The 22,370-nt window shown below is 32.8% G+C and overlaps 1 protein-coding gene across 1 annotated transcript in view; it reads left to right on the top strand.

Annotated features, from left to right (window-relative positions):
• The window catches only part of LOC136271902 (uncharacterized), a 205,086-nt gene that overhangs the window by 21,933 nt on the left and 160,783 nt on the right, over positions 1-22,370 (top strand). Inside the window, exons 11-12 of the mRNA XM_066072479.1 lie at positions 4,284-4,316; positions 22,315-22,347. Of these exons, the coding sequence (XP_065928551.1) occupies positions 4,284-4,316; positions 22,315-22,347 (66 nt within the window). The remainder of the gene's footprint in view (positions 1-4,283; positions 4,317-22,314; positions 22,348-22,370) is intronic.

Here is a 22,370-nt window from a genome sequence, read left to right as displayed (position 1 = left end):
AGATTTTCTTAGAACTGGATAATGATTGCCTTAAATCCTGTTATTGATACAAAAAACTATAATACAATAAACAACCCCAAGGCAAGAGAAAAATTACTTGAAATTATGGATGATTTATATCTATTGGACTACTTCCGGACTTTGAATCCCGACAAAAAGGTATATACTTGGCGGAAGAAAAACCCCTTAAAACAAGGGCGTTTAGATTATATTTTAATATCAGAACGTTTGTCCAACTCTATAGAGTCATACATAATTAAACCTGGTTATAGATCAGACCATTCCATTGTCATTGTAGAATTAAAATTTAACTCTTTTAAAAGGGGACATGGGCTTTGGAAATTCAATAATAGTTTACTTCGTGATAAAAAATATGTACAGACAGTGAAAGTAACCATACGGAACTTCTCTACGCAACATATACAAGGTGACACCGATGAAGTAGACGATAGTTTATTTTTAGAAGTTCTCCTTATGGAAATAAGGGGTGTCACTATTTCTTACTCCTCCCATAGGAAAAAAGAAAGAGACTTGAGAGAAAAGTCACTACTTGAAGAAATAGAAAAATTGGAATCTGAGGGAGAAATTAATTTACCCTTAATTGAGGAAAAAAGGTTACTATTAGAAAATACTCGTAAAGAAAAGATGGAAGGACATATGATTAGGTCTAGGGCTAAATGGGTAGAAGAAGGGGACAAACCCACTAGATACTTTTGTAATTTAGAAAACCGTAATTATTTAAATAAAACAATTAAAAAGTTAGAACTTGATGGAAATAGTATGATCTATGACCAGGCACGCATACTTGATGAAGTTAAAAAATTTTACGAAAATTTATATACAGAAAAAGATTCAGAACTCTTAGATTTGGATCTTGAAGATATTATTCAAAATTATGAAGTTCCAAAGTTGGACAAATGTTTATCGGAGTTGCTAGACAAAGAGATAACTGAAAAAGAAATTTTTGTTGTTTTAAAAAAAATGAAAAATAATAAATCACCTGGTAGTGATGGATATACTGCTGAGTGTTTTAAGTTCTTTTGGGTAGACCTAAAAAAAATTATATTGAACTCAATAATATGTATTTTCTCCAAGAAAGAACTTCCTATCTCTCAGCGTTTAGGAATTATTTCATGTCTTCCAAAAGGAGATAAGCCCAGACAATACTTAAAAAACTGGCGGCCTATTACACTATTAAATGTTATCTATAAACTTATTTCAGGTTGTCTTAGTTATAGAATAAGATCTACTTTGGATATTCTTATCTCTGATACCCAGTCAGATTTCATAAAAGGAAGATTCATTGGAGAAAATACAAGGTTTATTTATGACTTAATGCACTTTACTGAATATAAAAAAAATTCAGGACGGCTGGTCCTAATTGATTTTGAAAAAGCTTTTGATTCTATTTCTTGGTCATTTATTTATAAAGTTTTGAACTTTTTTGGTTTTGGTAATTATATAATCCAGTGGGTTAAAATATTAAACACAAATTTTAAGGCTTCGGTGTTACAAAGTGGCTTTTTATCTAATTACCTCTCTATTGAAAGAGGTTGTAGACAGGGAGACCCTATTGCACCCTATTTATTCCTCCTTTGTGCTGAAATACTTTCAATTCTTATTAAACAAAACAATAAAATAAAAGGTATTACTATAGGCAGTAAAGAACATAAAATAAGTCAATATGCAGATGACACATCTCTCATTTTGGATGGTTCACCTACTTCACTATTTGCATCTTTAGATACTCTAGACTTTTATTCAAACATTTCTGGGTTGAAAATAAATAGTTCAAAAACAAAAATTATATGGATTGGCTCAAAAAAATTCTCAAATCAGGTGTTTCACCACACGAGATGGAAACTAGATTGGGGCTCAACAACGTTTAGTTTACTGGGTATTAACGTTTCTGTCGATCTTGAAAAAGTTATTGAGTTAAACTATTATATACATGTTCCAAAAATTAAAAGCATGCTTCAACAATGGAAAAGAAGAAACCTTACACCAATTGGACGTGTGACGGTAGTAAAATCTCTAGTTATTCCAAAAATCAACCATTTATTTATGTCTTTACATACTCCTAAAGAGGTAATCACCACATTGAACAAAGACATTTTTGAATTTTTTTGGAATGCCAAATGTGATAAAATAAAACGTGCACTAGTTATTCAAGAGTATCAAAAAGGTGGTTAAAAAATGTTGGATATTAACAAGTTTTTTATGTCATTAAAATGTTCATGGATTAAAAGATTAATTGTTGGACATAGCTCATGGACTTCCATATTGAAGGCCATTAATGGTGAAGATTTTGTCAACTTGTTACTAGATTTTGGTGATGCATTAATTACTGAATGTGTTATTCCGAAAAAAAAATAATTTTTGGAAAGATGTATTTAAATCAATGCTCTATGTTATAAAATCTTTTGATGATAATTATATTGAGGAAATTTTTTTATTTATGCCTATTTGGTATAATAGTTATATTAGAGTTGGTATGAAAACATTGTTTATAAAAAGTTGGTACAAAAAAGGTGTAAAGGTCATCAATGACTTTCTAGATGATAATGGAAATTTTTTGTCACATGTAAGTTTTCAAAAAAAATTTGATTTGCATATTTGTACAATGAAATACAACAGTATAGTTAGTGCTATATCAACATATCTAAGATCCTCTCTTCCAGTACAAATCAAATGTTTATTTAAGAGATCCTTTACTCCATATATTCCATTATATTACAAACCTTTTCTTTTGCAAGATAAATGTACAAAACCAATTTATAAACAGATAATTGCCTGTAAAATAACCCCAACTGCAACACCAAAGTGGAATTCAGAATTGGTACAATATATGGGTAGAAATTTGTGTTTCTGATGCTTTTAATGTATGTTTTAAGACAACCAATGACTCATCTATTCAATGGTTACAATACAGATTACTTCATAGAATTCTTCCTGTAAATTACTATTTGAAAAAAATCAATGTTGTATCTTCTGATTGTTGTTCCTTCTGTGAACGTGATGTTGAGACAATCCAACATGTTTTTGTAAGCTGTGAAAAAATATCAACAATTTGGAGCAATCTAAGCATGCATATTTACCAATATACTTCTATACGAATTGGTTTCAATGTTATCAAAAATATTTTATTGGGTGAACTCCCATTGTCAAAAGACAATAAAGTTGTAAACTTCATAATTTTGTACACAAAACAATATTTATTTTGCTGTCTTAAAAAAGATATACTGCCTAGTCTACTAGGGCTGCTATTTTATCTATATAACAAATACAAAGTTGAAAAATATATTTCATGTCAGAAATTTCAAATGCAAAAGTTTACCAACAACTGGCATGTATGGAAACATATATTTGATACAATTCAGTAATTTTTTTTATTTTTTGTTTCTTCTTTGTTTATTATTAATATTAACCGTTTGCCTTTGTTAAATAAGCAACCACTGCCAAATCTGGATGAATGTGAGCACGAATGTGTGAGTGGATGAATAAAAATGGCTTTGAATTATATTATTAAAATGTTTGTATGCATATGAAAAAATCATAAATTAAAAAAAAAAAAAAAAAAAGACTGGTTTCAAAGATGCTTTTGCTGAATCTGTTGGGAGTGTCATTGAACTTGTTAACTCTCGATTCAAGAGAATGAAATTGAAAGAAAAAAAATTCTGCCCAAGAGGTGCAGAAAATAAACTGTTCAATGTTGTTCATGATGAAAAGAAATTGTAACAAATAGAACAGTGTGCATTCTTTGCTAACAATTTATTTTATTATTTTGTCCGAAGGTAAAAGCTGTTCATATTGTTCATATGTGCCCAAACCATTATTGTAATATAATTCCAGTTTTGACTAATAGGATGTGAAAGTATAATCTGAGACATTGCACAGTGGTTTTAGTACATTGTAATAATGATTTTTACATGTATTTCAAAGACAATTATGATATTTGTAAAAAAAAATGCAATCGCTCGCCTCTATTTTTTTTATGTCGCTCCTAAATTTTCAAATTTCAGTATTTTAATTTAATAAAATTATTAAATCGCTCGCTCGCCCCAATATTTTTTTGACTATAATCCGAAGACCAAGAAATCAAATTGGTGTGGCCTAAAGATATATTTTCAAAAAACAATTTCTTTTTTTAATGCTATTATAAATTTTCTTTATTGGTTTCCACAACGCTTTCATGGCTATCGGAATCTATAATCCATGAAATATTAAGTTTTAATATAACATTTGAAAGATATATCTTCTATGTTATTTTTTTTATTTTGTAGAAACAGCAAAAAACAAGTACATAGGCAAAATATGTAAGTATATATAGCCTGCCATAAAAACATTAACATTTTTCTACTTTTTATTTCAAGTTCAAATTATTCACACACCAGTCGTTGGCACACTTTGATATTATCCACACCTTGCCTCTTCAATGTGTATGTGTAAAAAAACTAAAGTCTCGTGCTTGGTAGGCCCTCCCACGGGCAAATGCGATCAAAAACTGTGCTCAAAAAAGGGGTGACGGTTGTACATGTACCTGAATTTACCTGTTGATCAATATTTAATTAATTTGTTTCACTGCCAAAAAAAACACATTTTGCTTTTTTTATTTGTATTTTCTATTTAACATTTTTTTTTGTCTTTTTAAAGGTAAAACTCTAAACACACCTGCATTTTCTGACAGATTATTTTTTATATATACGGACTGTAGATGCGTATATACTGACTATATGCACAGATATATTTTTATTTATTTCTCAGCACATGTACACTATTCACTTGTCTCTAATTAAAGTCGAATGGACTTCGCGCATGTACCAAGTAGTTACACGCTATTGTGTAGTTTTTTAGCTGATATAAAATTTGTCCATTGTCTGTATTTGTTGTCGCTATTGGCGTCGTTGTCGTTTTTTCGCTGTCGTAAACGTTCATATTATATCTACCTCTCGGGCTCACTTGACCAATTTCATTTGAACTTGGCAAAAGCATCCATAAGTTATGTTCAATGGTTTCCAAGAAAGATAAGAACTTGTTATTATGTACGCTTAGTATTACAAATCGGCCATACTGAAATGTTAAAAATTAAAAACATGATATCTTCAATCTGATCGCCCAATTAAATCATGTATGACATCTCCTGTATATAAATAACATAATTTGTTAAATTTCACACTGGATGAAATATCTGGTTTCAGCGCTGCGGAAACCCTTTGGAAACTCTGCGGAAACTTAAGGTTACTTTAAGTTTCGGACAGGTTTCAACACGGAAACTTCAAGTTTCATTAAGTTTCCGCAGTGCTGAAACTTAGGCTGTCCATGAATCCAAATGGTTTCTGCAACGGAAACTTACTAAAACTTGAAGTTTCTGCATAGTTTCAATCTCCATATACGTTTGGGATACATATTGTTTACAAATGGTTTCCGCGACGGAAACTTACTGAAACTTGAAGTTTCTGCATAGTTTCAACCTCCAAATACAATTGGGAAACATATTGTTTACAAAGGGTTTCCGCGACTGAAACTTACTGAAACTTTTTATATTTTTGCTTTCACAAAAGCTGAGCAAGGTTTCTACTTTATGTAAAAACAAAACAATTTCAAACAGTTCCAAATTTATTTTGTTTAAAAATCTGAAATTGTTTCCAATAAAAAATAAAATACAGCCAGGATACAATAATGGAGAAACATCCATATGGCAATTCCCTTATTAGGGACTTTTATTTAAAAAATGATAAAATTGCACAAGAAAAAAAACTCCCATAGAAATCTTTACATTTGTATTTTTTTTTCATCTCGATTAAATGCCTATCAAATCTCCCTTTAAAAATGCAACAAAGATCTTACTTTTTTAAAAATATGAATGCAATTTACTAAATAACTGCACGTACATGAATAAACAAAGAAAACTTCACTGTTACATGAACATGATACACTTGTCTCAATTAGTTTTGAACTACAATGAATATGTACACCATAAAATATTTTTGAAAAGTCTAAAGTATCCATCTTTAAAAAAAAAACACTACAAGATAGTAGTTGACTATAGAGGTATGACCCAGATTTGATTTGAATATGTCAATAAATTCCAAAATGAGGTCAAAGTGACCCACTTACAAGTTGGGAAAAACCTTTTCTTTGTAAGTAATATAATCTAATGTTTTATAATAGAACAGGATTTGATATCATTTTTTTGATAATCCATTAAGTCCAAAGTGAACTTTTCATTTCCACCCATGATGTACCAACTGAGCAGATTTTAATATCATAAGCCTGTCAGTATTTAATAGATGACCCAGAGGGAGATATGAATAGCTTGTTGGCCAATAAAAAGCTAACAATGGAGCAGTCTGTCAAATCATGTGCAAAAATATGATGTACACATTTAATTAATTATGCTGATTGCAACACACTTCATTCCTGATGAATATTCTTCTTTACACACTGTTTACCTTCCTACATTTCACTACTTTACCTACATTAATATTTTTAAATCCAAGACATGAAGTAAAATATACATTGTTTATATATGACAAGTATTACTACATGTACATGTACTTGCTTTTTGTAGCATGAATGTATAAAATACAAAGTATCACACAGATCATCCACCTTACAATTCTCATCAATACCAGCATTTTACTTATAATATAAAAGCTAATTCCAATTATATATTAGTTACATAACACAGATTAAAATAAAACCCACATGGAAACAACTTTCCATCCAAGTAATTTTGTTATATAAAAATTGTAATACATGGGGTATATGTTGTCTTTACATATTTTCATATACGACATAATTGAATATTGTTTGGTGTATTTTATCATTTCTATGACCCATGCATTCATCTCCTAATGCAGTGTTTTTACATTTAAGATTAGTTTCTTAATTTTTCATATATCGCTGCAAATAAAAACTAAGTTATCAATAAATGTTTAAACAAAGAAAATGGAAAAAAAAGTAGTTAACACTTATCTACTTGGAGGTGTGAGGATATATGTTACATGGAGTCTAATATTTTATGCAATACTTGCAAATATAACAAATTATTTAAGAAAATGAAAGTTAATATCTGCAAGGTCTAATCAATCATTTAATAAGTCAAAACCATGTGATTTTCTAAGGTTCTAGCTTACAGACAGACATTGCAATATACTGGTATTTGATCATATAAAAAAAGTACTTTTATAGTTTATAGGTTTTTTGAAATGAGAATACTTTACAGTTAAAAAGTCTTGTTCTGCAGAGGTTTAGTCGGGTCGTAGAGATGTGTCCATTCGAATCAATAAGGAGTGTCCTTGGCTGTTGTTAATGTAACCCGAGTCGTAGTTTATGGAAATAGGCCTTTTTGGGGGACTTTCGAGCATTGTCCAGACCGGTGAAGCACTCATATGATCACATCATGGCTACAGCAGACTTAGTAGTTCTGGACAGTGGTAGCATTAAAATTCTTCTTCTTGCGATGAACTTGTTCCTTTCACTGGGCTGTACTTTATGTCTGTTCTATTTGTCTTAAACATGAATAATAAAGTTTCATTTAGATTTTTAAACAATAAACATAAGTCATTCAGCCTAACATGCAATAAAAGCATTCTGAAAAAAATTCTGAATACAGAAGCTACTATGCAATTGCCAGTTGCTGTTTAAACTATGTCATATAATGACTACAGTAGTATCTGGTCTAAAATGTTTCATTTTATGTTTGAAGCTATGTTATTTTCATTTTGATTCAATTATTGTTTGTTGAACAATGGAAAAACTTATCATTAATAAGTGTGTTTCACCCCCCCCCAATCAATTTTCAAGAACTTAGACCTGGATTTCCCAAAAATTACTACAGTAAATTATAAACATCCAACACATGTATAAGTTAATGGTGAAAATAATCAATTTCAAAGCAATACCTTGCGTTCACATCGTCCAGCTGGTCAAAACATTCATCCGAATCACCGAACAGAGGATGCAACTAATTACCGGAAACATTGACTTTGTATGCTGTCAATGCTGAAAAAGAGAAACGTGAAAGATTTCATTTTCCGGATTTAATTAATAAATTTTTTTCGTTACATTTAGAGATTGTAAATTGTATAATGTGCGAAAGATTCATTGTTCGTCTTGTTTACCAACAAAGCATTCATATATTAGGGACGTTTATATAATTATATATGTGTATACCCTGGATAATCTTGATTATCGTGCATATAAAGTTGGTTAATGGTTAACTTGGTCAAAACGTATATTTAAAAGAGATACAGTAATAAAAATTAAAACGCCGAACTAAGTTTGAAAAAAATGACGCCATCTTGATTTGATGGCGCGAGATCTCGTTTACAAATGAGAGATAAATTAGAGCCTTGAAAATTGTTATATCCGGAATGTTTATATGCTCGGTTCTATATGTTGTTTATGTCATGCGCATTAATACATAATAATAAAGTAGTTCCAAGATGGCAGCCTCTGTTGTGATCCATGTGTTATAGTGCTAGGGCGAATATGTAACATATTGGCGACGAGGATAAACTCCGGTAACCTCAAATTATTCCAAATTGTCTGTTTCTATACCCGTCCCATTATATTTTGGATCTGTGGTAATGGCGGCGTTTGGTTTAATTGAAAAGATTGACCCATTTGACGAGACTATCGAACCGTGGGAATCTTACGTCGAACGATTTGAGCAGTACTTCACGGTGAATGAGATAGATCCTGGAAAAAAGGTACCGTCTTTATTATGTCTCATCGGTGGACGATTATATTCTCTCCTGCGGGATTTGACTTTTCCTGATAAACCAGCTGAGAAGACTTATCAGGACTTGGTGACATTACTCAACAGCCATTTGTCCCCTAAGCCCATCAAAACAGCAGAACGCTTCCGTTTCGATAAAAGAGACCAGAAGGAAGGAGAAACAATAACGGAGTATGTAGCTCAGTTAAAGAAACTCTCGATTTATTGTGATTTTAATGCTTCGCTAAATGAAAAGTTGAGGGATAGAGTGGTATGTGGTATAAGACACCCTCACATTCAAAAGCGCTTGCTGTCAGAGAAAGACTTGACATTTGAAAAAGCTATGGAGATCAGTGTGGCAATGGAGGCGGCAGCTAAGGATGCAACAGAATTAGTACAGGCTAGGAATCGGACAGATACAGGAGCCGTGAACAGACTGCATGTGAAGAATAGACGTTCCAGAGGAAACGACAGGAAAAATGAAGTACAGTGTTATCGGTGTGGTGAGAAAGGACATATAGCGAAAGACTGTCGGTCAGGAGGAGCACGGTGTTATCGTTGTAATGGAAGTGGCCACGTAGCAAAGGACTGTAAATTCAGGAATGCAGAGTGCCACAACCTTCATAATACGGGACACATAAAGAAAGCGTGTAAAACTTCAAAACCTCAAATGCCTACGTCTGGAATACATGAAAGAAGAAAACCTGTTCATTATGTTGAAAATGACCCTCAGGATGTGAGTGATGACAACTATATAGCTAGTTTAGAACTAAACAATTTAACAAGTGCGGACATCATATGGATCCATCTGAAAATAAATGGAATGAGGATGAAAATGGAATTGGACACTGGTTCAGCTATTTCGGTCATGGCGGAGGAAGAATTCAGGAGGAAGTTCAGAGATCTGAAGTTAAAACCTGCAGACATCACTCTACGCACGTACTCGGGAGAACACATCAAGCCAGTGGGTTATATGGACGTGGAAGTGGAATACGGTGGCACTAAACAGACATTGCCATTATACATAGTTGAAAAGGGAGGACCAGCTCTTCTTGGCAGGGATTGGCTGAGAAAAATTCAACTTGACTGGAGATTGATTAAGGACACGCATGCCATTAGCACTGTGAAGCCTACCAGCGTAAGTGAAATTATAGACAAATATAAAGATGTCTTCGTTGATGAAGTTGGAACTGTGAAGGGCATTACAGCAAAACTGACACTCAGAGAAAACAAACCAAAATATGTCAAGGCCAGGACTGTTCCTTTTTCCTTACGAACAAAGGTGGAAGAAGAACTCCAGAGATTAGAAGCGGAAGGAACTCTGACCAAAGTACAGCATAGTGATTGGGCAACTCCAATTGTGCCTGTTCTAAAGAAGAATGGAAGCATCAGAATATGTGGCGATTTTAAGGTTACGCTTAAACCACTACTCAATGTTGATCAGTATCCATTACCTAAAATTGATGACATCTTCGCCAACCTAAATGGTGGAACGCATTTCTCCAAGATCGATTTGAAGCAAGCATACTTGCAACTTCCAGTGGATGAATCGTGCAAGGAGCTACTTACCATTAGCACACATAAGGGATTATATCGTTATAATCGCATGGCCTTTGGCATAGCGTCAGCGCCTGCTATTTGGCAGAGGACCATTGAGCAAGTATTACAAGGAGTCCCTGGAACTCAGTGTATGTTAGACGACATGGTTATAACCGGCAAGAGTAATGAAGAACATCTCAAGAATTTGGACATGGTACTGAAGCGATTGAGCCAATATGGACTGAGAGAAAATCTAGAGAAGTGCGAATTCTTTAAGGAAAGCATTACCTTTTGTGGACATGTGATTGATAGAAATGGTCTACACAAGACACCAGAGAAGATTGATGCCATAGTTAAAGCACATTCCCCATGTAATGTCTCTCAACTAAGATCGTTCTTAGGTTTTGTGAACTATTATGGTAAATTCTTACCTGACCTGGCAACAGTGCTTGGACCGTTGCATAACTTGTTGCGAAAAGACAGCCATTGGAATTGGACAGAATCCTGTGAAGAATCATTCAACAAGGTGAAGGACTTAGTAGCATCAGATCTGGTACTTACACATTATAGCCCTGAATTGCCTATTTCCCTGGCATGTGATGCATCACCTTATGGACTCGGTGCAGTTATTTCTCATGAGCTACCTGATGGAACAGAGAGACCAATCGCATTCACCTCTCGCACATTAGCACCAGCGGAGAAAAACTATTCTCAGATTGATAAAGAAGCCTTGGGAATCATATGGGGGATCAAGAAATTCCATTCGTACTTGTTTGGTAGGAAATTCAAGTTGATCACCGACCATCAGCCCTTGATACACATTTTCAGTCCTCAGAGAGGAGTCCCAGTTACAGCATCTTCAAGATTACAGCGCTATTCTCTCTTCTTGTCTGCTTATGACTACGAAATTGGATTCCGTAAAACTTCTAAGCATGCGAATGCAGATTCCATGTCACGCTTACCACTGAAAAGCACAGAGTCTGATGTAACCATAGATATGGTGGACGCTTTTTATCTTGGACAGATTGAAACTCTACCAGTTTCAAGCAAAAACATTCAAAACGAAACTCGTAAAGACTTAGTTCTAGGTCGTGTCATGTCGTGCATTAACAGTGATTGGACTTCTACTGACAAAGATGGAGAGTTAGCACCATACTACTCACGACAAAGTGAACTATCTATTCATCATGGCTGTATCATGTGGGGAGTAAGAGTCATTATACCTACCAAACTCCGCAACTTGGTGATTTCACAGATACATGAAGGACATCTAGGAGTGGTCAAAATGAAAACACTTGCTAGGAGTTTCTGTTGGTGGCCAGGAATTGACCAGGACATTGAAACTATCGCCAAAAGATGTAATGGATGTCAACAAAACCAGAATTCGCCTAAGGGAGCACCATTGAATGCTTGGGAGTGGCCAACCAAGCCATAGGAGCGAATTCACATAGATTTTGCAGGACCGTTTTTAGGATATATGTTTCTTATAATGGTGGATTCAAATTCAAAGTGGCCAGAGGTGGTGAAAATGAGCAGAACCACATCAATCCGTACTATTGATGTTCTGAGAACCGTTTTCTCCAGAAATGGACTTCCAGTAACAATTGTGAGTGACAATGGCCCACAATTTACCTCAAGAGAATTTGAAGAGTTCTTGAATGCTAACGGCATAAAGCACATCAAGACATCACCGTACCACCCATCTAGTAATGGACTTGCAGAGCGTTTTGTCCAAACTTTCAAGCAAGCCATGAAATGCAGTAAGAATGATGCAGGGAGCATTGAAAGAAAACTGGCAAATTTCTTGTTGGCGTATAGAAATACTGCACATGCAACAACAAATGAAACACCAGCAAAGCTCATGATGGGGAGGGAGTTGAGAACGAAAATGGATCTTTTGAGGCCAAACACAGAGTTACATGTCAAGCAGAAGCAAGAAGAAATGTGTTTACAGAGAACTACACAGAAGAGAGAATTTGAACCAGGACAGTCGGTAATGATGCGTGATTATCGTGGGAAGGATAAATGGATTCCGGGAATGATTGCTCAAAGAACTGGACCTGTTTCCTATCGTGTGCAAGTGGACCCTCCACAGTGGAGGAGGCATGCAGATCAGATTGTAACATCACAGATTCCAATCATGTTACCAGATGTCGAGATACCTGAGCCGAGTGTTTCAAGTTCAGTTTCAATGGACAATTGGGCAGAGAAGTTAAAGACGCCGAACAGCAGATCTTTACCGTCGGTTTTATCGGACAGTGCGAGGAGATCAACTCCGTTGGTTAAACCTACTATTGCGAAAAACATGGAGTCTAGTCTGTCTACACCGCTGAAATAAACAGCACCCATCCAGTCCGAGAGACGTTACCCGTTACGTACCCGTCAACCAAAAATCCTGGAAGATTATGTATACTCCAAGTAACTCTGCGAAACCCCAACCAATTTGTTATCTAGTTTAAGTTTTCAGTTGTACTGTGTTTTGGGGCATAATAATCCCCTGTGCAACTTACAGGAACCAAGAGGTTTCATTGCAATTAATCCTAGTCAAGAATGTTTGTATTTTGTATGTATCTTTATTTACATGCTAAGGTCGAAATGCATGTGGATTATAGTAAACCTTTGTTTATATATATAAAAAGGAAAATTCTTGAGAACTTGCTATGCAATAACAATAAACACAGACAACCAACAATATCTGACAGTTAGCATAAGTAATATTGTATAATGAAACATGTATGTACATCATTCTTAAGGAGGGATAAGATGTTATATCCGGAATGTTTACATGCTCGGTTCTATATGTTGTTTATGTCATGCGCATTTATACATAATAATAAAGTAGTTCCAAGATGGCAGCCTCTGTTGTGATCCATGTGTTATAGTGCTAGGGCGAATATGTAACAAAAATGTTATTGGGAGTATCTATATTGTGAATTAAGTTACCTTGACATGAGTTCTTCGTTCCTGCATTATCTCCTTGTTGTAGAGGCTATTAATGCTTCTCATTTCTCCATTTTACAACAGCACCTTCTTGTCCATTTTAACCTTCGCTCGGAATCATAAAGTGCGCCAATACTGACCAATCAGAACCCGCTAAATCTTGGAAAAGTGCATCTTGGGATAGTTTAAAATGAATATTGTTTAATCAAAATTATCATTTTTTACCGAATAGTATAGTTTTTAAAATGTATATTTATTTTAAATAGGAAATGTCGGAGTCAGTATTTCCTGGTTAAATACGACAAAGTATTGGCGTGTGTTTGTTACAATTGTATTTGTAACAAGTGATTAACCAAAAAAATGGCCGACCGTTTGTTTACAAATGTCTAATGAAATTAAACAAGTTTTAATGAGACATATGTATCAGGTTTTGTCTTTGACTATATTTTATTTACATGTACTGATGATTTTGCCAAACTAAATATGATAGAGCCATATATAGTTTACTGACAAGTTAGTCTTGACTTGTCCAATTTTCACCACGATTCTAAGCACGGTCATATTCTTATTCAAAATATAGAGGTGTGAAAATATTATGTTCATCACAGAGCAGGTTCTGCATGAACACATAGAAATCACAAATATAATTTGATGCCGATCGCATTTAACGGGGTCCGGTTAACAGCATTCACCCGTACGGTGAATTTACAACTACGATGAATTGATGGCAATTATTTTACAGTTACACATGTGCACTGATTGGTCATGCGATGAACAGTACGTTAAGATTACTTATGAAATTAAAATACAAACGCGTTAAACAAGCCGGAAAGTAAGACGTACACGTCTGACTGATATATAAACAAAATATAATTTTAACTATTTGGTATACTTTCTACATCAAATGTATACGAATGTATAATCAAATTTTAAAAATGGGATTAAAATCACATGGCTAGTGCTGGATTTTAAACTGATTTTGTAATATAACGTATAACTTCAGTAAAATTATAAATAATGCTTATTATATCTTATAACAGAAACATGTGCATGTTTCATAAACATGTATCAATATCTGTGTTTACAGTACAGAAAGTAAATGCAAAGTATAGAAATGCACGAATCACATAGGCGTCGAACCGGGGGGGTGGGGGGTGGGGGGGGGGGGGGCTTAGTGCAAAGTTAGACTTAACCAATAGGCATATAGCCCCCCCCCCCCACTTTTTCTCGCCAGAAATGTAATTGTTCCTTAAATTACCTTGAAAGATTGAGAAGTTGGAGTAATAGGCATACTAGCGCCCCCCCCCCCCCCCCCCCCCCCCCCCCCGACACGGATTAGGAATTTCATGATTTTGGGGAAAAAAATTTGGGTAGGGAAATTCATTTTCGGACGTATATAGTATAGGTATACCCCCCCCCCCCCCCACGGATTAGGATTTACATGATTTTGGGAATTAGGGTTTTTTAGGGGTTTACCTCAATATTTCTGAGGATTAGTCTAGCCCCCCCCCCTCCCACTTTCGATTTGCTTCCGACGCCAGTGAATCATGATACAGTCATACATGTAGTAAAGTCTGAAATGCATGTACATAATTAAACAATTATTATATTAGACTCAAACTCCAAGTGGGTTTTACTTGTTATTATCAACTGTAAAATTTTTAAAAAAAAATTCCTGTGTACATGTGTTGGCGTGGTATTAAAAAAGAAATGAATTAGCTCTAAACTTCAGGTTGTACGAATATTTGGTACGATTTGTAAAAATTTACAACGACTTTACCTTAATTTGTTTGTTTAATTAATTACTATACCTCAAGGTTCATTCAAATGATAACTAAATGATTTAGGAAGGAGTCTTACAAAATAGGTATATTAATTTATTTTACTAAATAATTATAATTTACTTATCAGTTTTACTAACTCAGGTACACACAAATTGAAAAAAAATTCCCCCTGGGCTCCAGTTATAAACTCACGCTTCGTACTGTGTATATGTTATGTAACAGTCTTTTGTTCACTCCTGACAGAAAAAACCCTGCAATCCACACAGAATCACAGAGGAGGTCACCTGGACAAAGAATGTATACACATGTATACACGTGCCCGAGTACCTAAGATTAATGATTTCATCATATGCATTAAACAAGATCAGACATCAGTTTTTCTTTTCAAATTCAATTAATTACTTAGTAAGGTTCTTAATCGCCTTATTTGCCACATTTGAAGATAGTTACATGTATACATATAGTTTCAGTCACGCTGAAACCTTACTATACATTTTAGTATGTACGGATTCATTATCATTAGGCTAGAATTAAACTTAAACCTGTTGAAAATAAATGATATCACTATTAAACTCATATCAATTTTAGTAATAGTTTCAACAATGCGTAAACCATTTGGAATCTTAACTTCAAGTTTCAGCATACTGAAACCTAGCGGAAATGTTCTGAAACTGATTGATATTTCCATAATAATTTACACAACTTTTCACATGATTCAAATTTAGTTTCCGCATTGCGGAAACCATCAGGAATCTTAGACTAAAGTTTCTACTGACTAAAACTTAACGGATACTTGCTGAATCGATATAATGGTTTCCGCATTGCGGAAACTATACATGAAACTTCAACTTCAAGTTTCAGCAAGGTTTCCATATAGTTTCAGTTTTGCTGAAACTTGATTTTTCATCCAGTGTCAGGCGCGATTGATAATTGAAAACTCCGAAACCGGATGTTGTTTACAGATTTTGTGAAATAATTATGTGTTTTGGAAATATTTGATCTGATATTTTGATAGCGTCTCATTCGAGTACATACAACATTTTAGAATAGCACAATTTTAGACTGCTTATCAAAATAGAAAAAAATGTACAGGCCTGCGGCCCCTTATATTTGTTTTTTTTTTGTTATTTTGTATTTTCAAAATGAGCACTAAACGGATAGTTTAAACAATTAGCTATGATATAAAAAAAATTTCTTTATTATGAAAATGGTCAAATAGATATTTCAATGTAAAATTCAACCTTTATGCTGAAATAAGATTTAAATTGAAGAAAATAAATAAATCTTTAGAGATATTGGGATATTAAATCTACTTACAATAATTTGCCGTATATTGCAGATAAAATGTTTATTAGTGTTGTGTAGTGACAAAAATATTGTTTAATGGTTATTTTAAGAGGAATTTTCTTTTAAAACCCCAACATTTCTTAAAGTCTTTGATAATTACCTTTGATGACATTTATATTGTTACAAAATCATTTTTAATATCACATAGAGAGAGAAGGAGAGAGAGGAGGGGGGAGAGTATGTACTGGTATATTAATTACAAGCACAATTAAGTTTTATTTTCAATTCAGATGTCACATGCTAGACACTATATAGTTTTGTAGGTCTATATGTTTCAAATCATGATTTTAATAGAAATAATTAGTTATTAGAAACATCTAAATCAGTGTTGAAGTTATCAAATTCATCAACATAAAAATCATATCCCTACCTGCATATATTTTACGCGTTCACTATATTTCCTATTATGTCATGACTTAGTCTATAATGTAAGTTGGTTTACGATTGTAACAAGACGGATCCAATTTTTATTTTCAAAACGAAAACTTAAGTTTAAGCATTTTAATGTACAGATCGATCGACCTGTGTCAAAAGAGTTAGATATTTTTTCCCAATTGTAACTAAAGGAAATATCTCTCTCTCTCTCTCTCTCTCTCTCTCTCTCTCTCTCTCTCTCTCTCTCTCTCTCTCTCTCTCTCTCTCTCTCTCAAAATAAAATAGAAACATATGACTGTTATTTTTTTTCGCATGTCACAAATTTTGCAAAAAAATAAAGAAATCTGTTACATTTTTAATCTTCGTCAGTCATTTTTTGCGGTTTAAAAAGTCTCCTATAGAAAATAATACATGATATAATTTCTTAATTATCTGCGATTTTAAAGTGATCACGAAAAAGCAAAAATTGGGTCACCGCGAACATTATTAGATATACGGTATTTGATGCATCATAATGCATTGTAAGGCTTCAGATTGTGCGAAATTAAAAAAAAAAAATCCCTTAAATTTCATTCTTCGTCTATACTTAGGACATATGATTTATGTAAAAGAATCTTGATAATACACCATTTTATTAACTAATGCGTTAAAATTTATTTCTACAGTACTATCAAATATATACAATCTATACCGTAAGAACATGCATATTTTAATTTTAGGTTTTGCATTTCTTTTTACAACAATTTCTCTAGAAAATATCTTTACTGATATTTAGCTTATTCTTTGATGTTATTTTAATGTACGTGTATACACAGCTACTTTTGTGTATTATGAATTTATGAGATTTCATCACGTGACCAACTCCACAAATGATACCTGATTTTTTCATTATTAAAGGACTATATATGATAAGGGCCTAAAATGGCCCCCTAAAATGAACATCATCATTTTGCTATCATTCTTTGTTTTCTTAGTACAGATATGTATGTGATGTGTTTACATAATATTCATTTTGGTTCAAGCGCCCACAATTTAGAAATATGACATTAAAAAGACAACCTTTTCCCGCCATTTTTGCATTTTTAGCATAAAACAGCTTGTTTTCAAGCAGTTTTTCCTTCCGGAAACATAAAGCGCATTCTTGAACAAATAGAATATTTTAATCAGAGATCTATCTAACCAAGACTGATTAGTGAAAACAAAATTTTCCTTGTTCAAATTTGCGCTCTATATTTCCCATTCGTAAATAGATAAGAAAAATGTCAATTTTTGGCTGATTTTGATTGAATTATAGAAATGGCGTCACTTCTGACGTCATATACTGCCAGTGAGTGCAAATAAATCAAATAAATAGATGAAAAATATATTTTATATCAACTCTTCTAAAAATTTAGTGATCATTTTATTTTACCCGAAGCACTTAAAAAATAGCGAATTATGGGGGCCAAATTTAACTCTTATCATATATAGTTCTTTGACATTTCATATTAAATAATCATGTATTATTAAGCATTAATTTATTATATTTTGAAAGGTGTTTTCTCATAATTGCAAATATGTTCATACAAATTGCAACAAGCCGTTATAAAATTTGATGTACACAATTCGTTGCAGTAATGGATAGATATAATATGAAACATTAACAGGTATTCATACTTTTGAAACTGGCACATTTTTCAGATATTTTATTTGAAAATTATCAACTTTGAAAACCGGATCAATTTTTATGTTTACCGTACCTAGTTTTTCAGAATTTCTAAAAAATAATAAGGTATAAATTCTGACAATAAATATTATTTTAAAAAAAATACATTCTTCTAAAAGAAGAGGACGTTTGTTTACTATTAGGATATGAAAATCATTTTTGAAATTAAACCATCTCTACTAAATTTCAAAACATTTTCAAGTGGATTACCTCAAACTGATTATATTAAAATTGTGGCTTTGTTGTTAATTTGTACGCTTGCTTTGCCTTGGGCGTCTTATACATTCCTTTAACTATGAAAGTCTGCCATATGATCAGCACTGCGATGATTTTACACAGTAGCACACAATACTGCAATTACTACCTTTTAATGCATGTACCAACTGACAACTCTTGTTTAACGTTTTACGAAACAAAATCTCAAAGTATATCGTATTCGTGATTGCGTAAGTAAAAGCATGTTTATTCATAATAGCCACATTGCAAAATGATTGTAGCGTTGATTTGATTGGTATTTAAAAACCGTAGAAGCATCGGAAATCTATTCTTATGAATTAAGACTTTTTAAAATAAACAATAATTAAAAAAATGCTTGCCTCAGCGTATCTGCTTACACATTTGGAATTTCAGCAAGTGTTATAAGATGTCCGTAAGCTATAGCTGAATATTGCCTGATAGGTAAATAATGTAAAGTTGATTATCTTTTCGACAAACCAGATCCAAATAGCAAAAATGAGAGTAAGGTGGTAGACACGCTTAGGCGGAACCAAGTCATTGAGAACTAGCATTAAAATACATACTTGCAATGAAATAATATAATTGTTTATGCAAACAGTGAATATATATATTTATATTTATACTTAGTTTGATTATTCATTGAAGTTATGATCTGATAAATGCTGAATAAATGAAATAAGACAATGCGTTTCTTGTATGCACGATTTTAGTTTTGAAAGAGATAAGCTAGAAAAGCGCCACCACTGGAGAAAGAATGGAATAGAACTTTTCAGAACGGGGTAACCAAGAATGCGGCTTGACTAATTAAAGTTATAGCAGAAAGTGTAGAACGTGTTCATAACAGATACCTTGGATGGGACATTTTTGGTTATTACAATAACTTTACAGACCCTGAAACGTACTACTACACCACACGCTCGCTACACGCTCTCTAAACGTTTCATACGAAACGCTGAACGGTTTACAAGAAACGATTCTCGCACGAAACGATTTGCTCGCCTTTCACACGCTTTTATCATGATCGATTTTTGTTTCCTTCGGGTCCTCTCTGATTTTTCCTCTGATTCTGTTAGTAAGAATTAATTTTAAAAAAACCACGAAATAATACAAATACTGATATTAGAAACATGTGTGTACATAAGTATTAAAATTAGTAATTAATTGATACCAAAAAAATCCGTATGATTACAAACTGAAGTCAGTATTCCGCAGAATTTTTTTTCTTCTCGCATTAGTATTTTTATTGGTTTCAGAGAATACGATGTAAAATACTAACAGTAAAAAAACCTGTAATTATTTACATTGATAATATTGAAAGTAATTTAAAATCAAATTAGTCACATGTGTTAGAAAAAAAATGTTATACCAACAACCGATTTTTTTCTTATGCCGTATCATTCTCGTAAATGAATATGTTCCGTACATAAAGCAACAGAAAAAATCAATCGCTTAAACAAAAAAGAAAGATGTCATTACTATCGGATTTTTTCTAAAAGTAATTCAACATTTTATTGGAAAAACAAAAAATAAAAATTGTTTGAATTTTTGACTCAATATTCGTATATATACATAACTGGCGCCTTGTCTAACGGTGTTCAGTGTTTCTAGCACAATATATTTGGATTAAGAACCATGCATATAGATTCCCATAATAATTAATTGCATATGTACATTATAGGCAAATCCCTATGTGTTAATTACTACTAAGACTTGTTGTTGTCCTTTAACAGTGTTTAAATATTAAAAATAATTACTTATAACTATTTTTAATCGGGATTCCAGAGAATGTACTTCCCGCATTTTATAGCAATGAACAGCATATTTTATTTCTATGATTATATTCAATTTTGGTCAATTTGTTAAATTTTCTATCATTTAAATTGTGTGCACCATCAAATACTGATTACGACTACTTTGAAGTCATTAAATTTCTATTGGCTATTGACAAAAAAGAGTCGCGTGACTATCCAATGAAAACAAATATACAGAATTTGATTGACAGGTTTAGCCAGGTGCGGGTCTTACCCGATGTCCAAGGTTGTGTGTGCTGGTTGTACACAGCCGAATAGTCAGTAAGAGATATCAATGTAAATTAAAAAAAAAGAATACATGCTTTCATACATCATGACATGATCACGTAAGTAAAAGGTTGATTTAGGTTTGTTGCTATAGAAATCATGATTTACTAACTGTATTTAAAATTTTATAATGGCGAATTTTAATTTTGTACCAGTATAGAGAAATCGTATAAAACGTTATACATATACTCTGTAATAGTCTTCTTTAATATATGTACCTTTATTTTGTGTTAAAATTTTGTAAGAAGTATATCATTTCTTCTCAATTTTTTTTTTTCATGAGAATTCCTATGAAAGAGTTTTGCCAATCACAAACAGTGCAAAGTAATGTAAAACACTAGCGTCATTTTCAAACAATTAAATTGTCAGAGAGTTCCGAATGAACTCTAATGAACGTTTCACACGGTTTTCGCACGCTTTGCTCAAACGATTTACACGCTTTGTCCGAAACGCTGCACTCTTTGCCCGAAACGCTAAACGGTTTACACGAAACGCTAAACGGTTTATAAGAAACTTTTCTCGCACGATAGTCGCACGCTTTTATGGTATAGTAGTACGTTTCAAGGTCTGTAATAAATAAAAAGGAACAATCTGATGCGATTTTAGTTTTATCGAAATAGTTGATTTTCCACAACAGGGTGCCCAGGAACACAGTTTGACTATGTTATAATTTTTACCATAGAAGAAAGTGAAGACGATTTAACCATCGGGCAGATACTTTGGATGTGTCAACTTTGGTTTTAAAAATGTACATTATTACGCTTACACTAGCATTTCTAAAATTTGTATAATAGATACGATAGATTGTAAACCTTGAACATTATTTGTAAACAAGGAACATGTTGTGCTCCAAGTTTTTTTTTATGAATAAAGGATGTATGCGTTAAACTGGACAGTTAAATTGGGAGAGGTGACCACCCTCCCTAATTGTTTTTTTAGTATGTGTGCGCATCGATTACAATATTTTGGTGAGTAACAAAGAATTCACAGTTGATAGGATACGAAACTTTCTTATTATTGATTGAGTAATGGTTTTAAATGAAAGTTTCATGACAGTTCATGATCCTTTTTTAAAATATTGTCACAGTTAAGGTTTGCACATTACTATTTTGGTAAAATGTAAAGCATTTCTATAAAAATAACATGTGCTGTTTGGAATGCATCTTTTTTTTGGCTAAAAGAAAATTAAACTAATGTCACGTCATATCTTATGATTTGATAAAATGCCACACACATTAAAGTCTTGGATAAGAATAAAAAGGTAAAAATAAAAACCCATTCCAGATTCAAATATTTCATGCAAAGCTAATAATGAAGTATTATATAAAACATTGTTGTTGTAAAATGGTACTCAAGCTACTAAAAATGTCATGACTTTCTTGACTGATAAGATAATTGCGTCTTCTTACATGTATTTTTAAACTACAGAACGCATAATGAATAATTAAAGTGAATTATTATGTGATATAAACATTGATCTTGTATCTACATGTATATTAAAGTGAGGTTAATGCTTCATCGATAAATAATCAAAATTATTTATATGTGATTGCAAACCTTTACTTATATTGCATTTTTTTTCAGGTAAAACCATTATAAAAGAAATTGAAAACAAAGGTAGATTAATTTTTTTTACTCAA

This window comes from Magallana gigas, chromosome 9 (assembly GCF_963853765.1).
Source record: "Magallana gigas chromosome 9, xbMagGiga1.1, whole genome shotgun sequence".
Taxonomy (NCBI): domain Eukaryota; kingdom Metazoa; phylum Mollusca; class Bivalvia; order Ostreida; family Ostreidae; genus Magallana; species Magallana gigas.
This window is presented reverse-complemented; position numbering and strand designations above follow the sequence as displayed.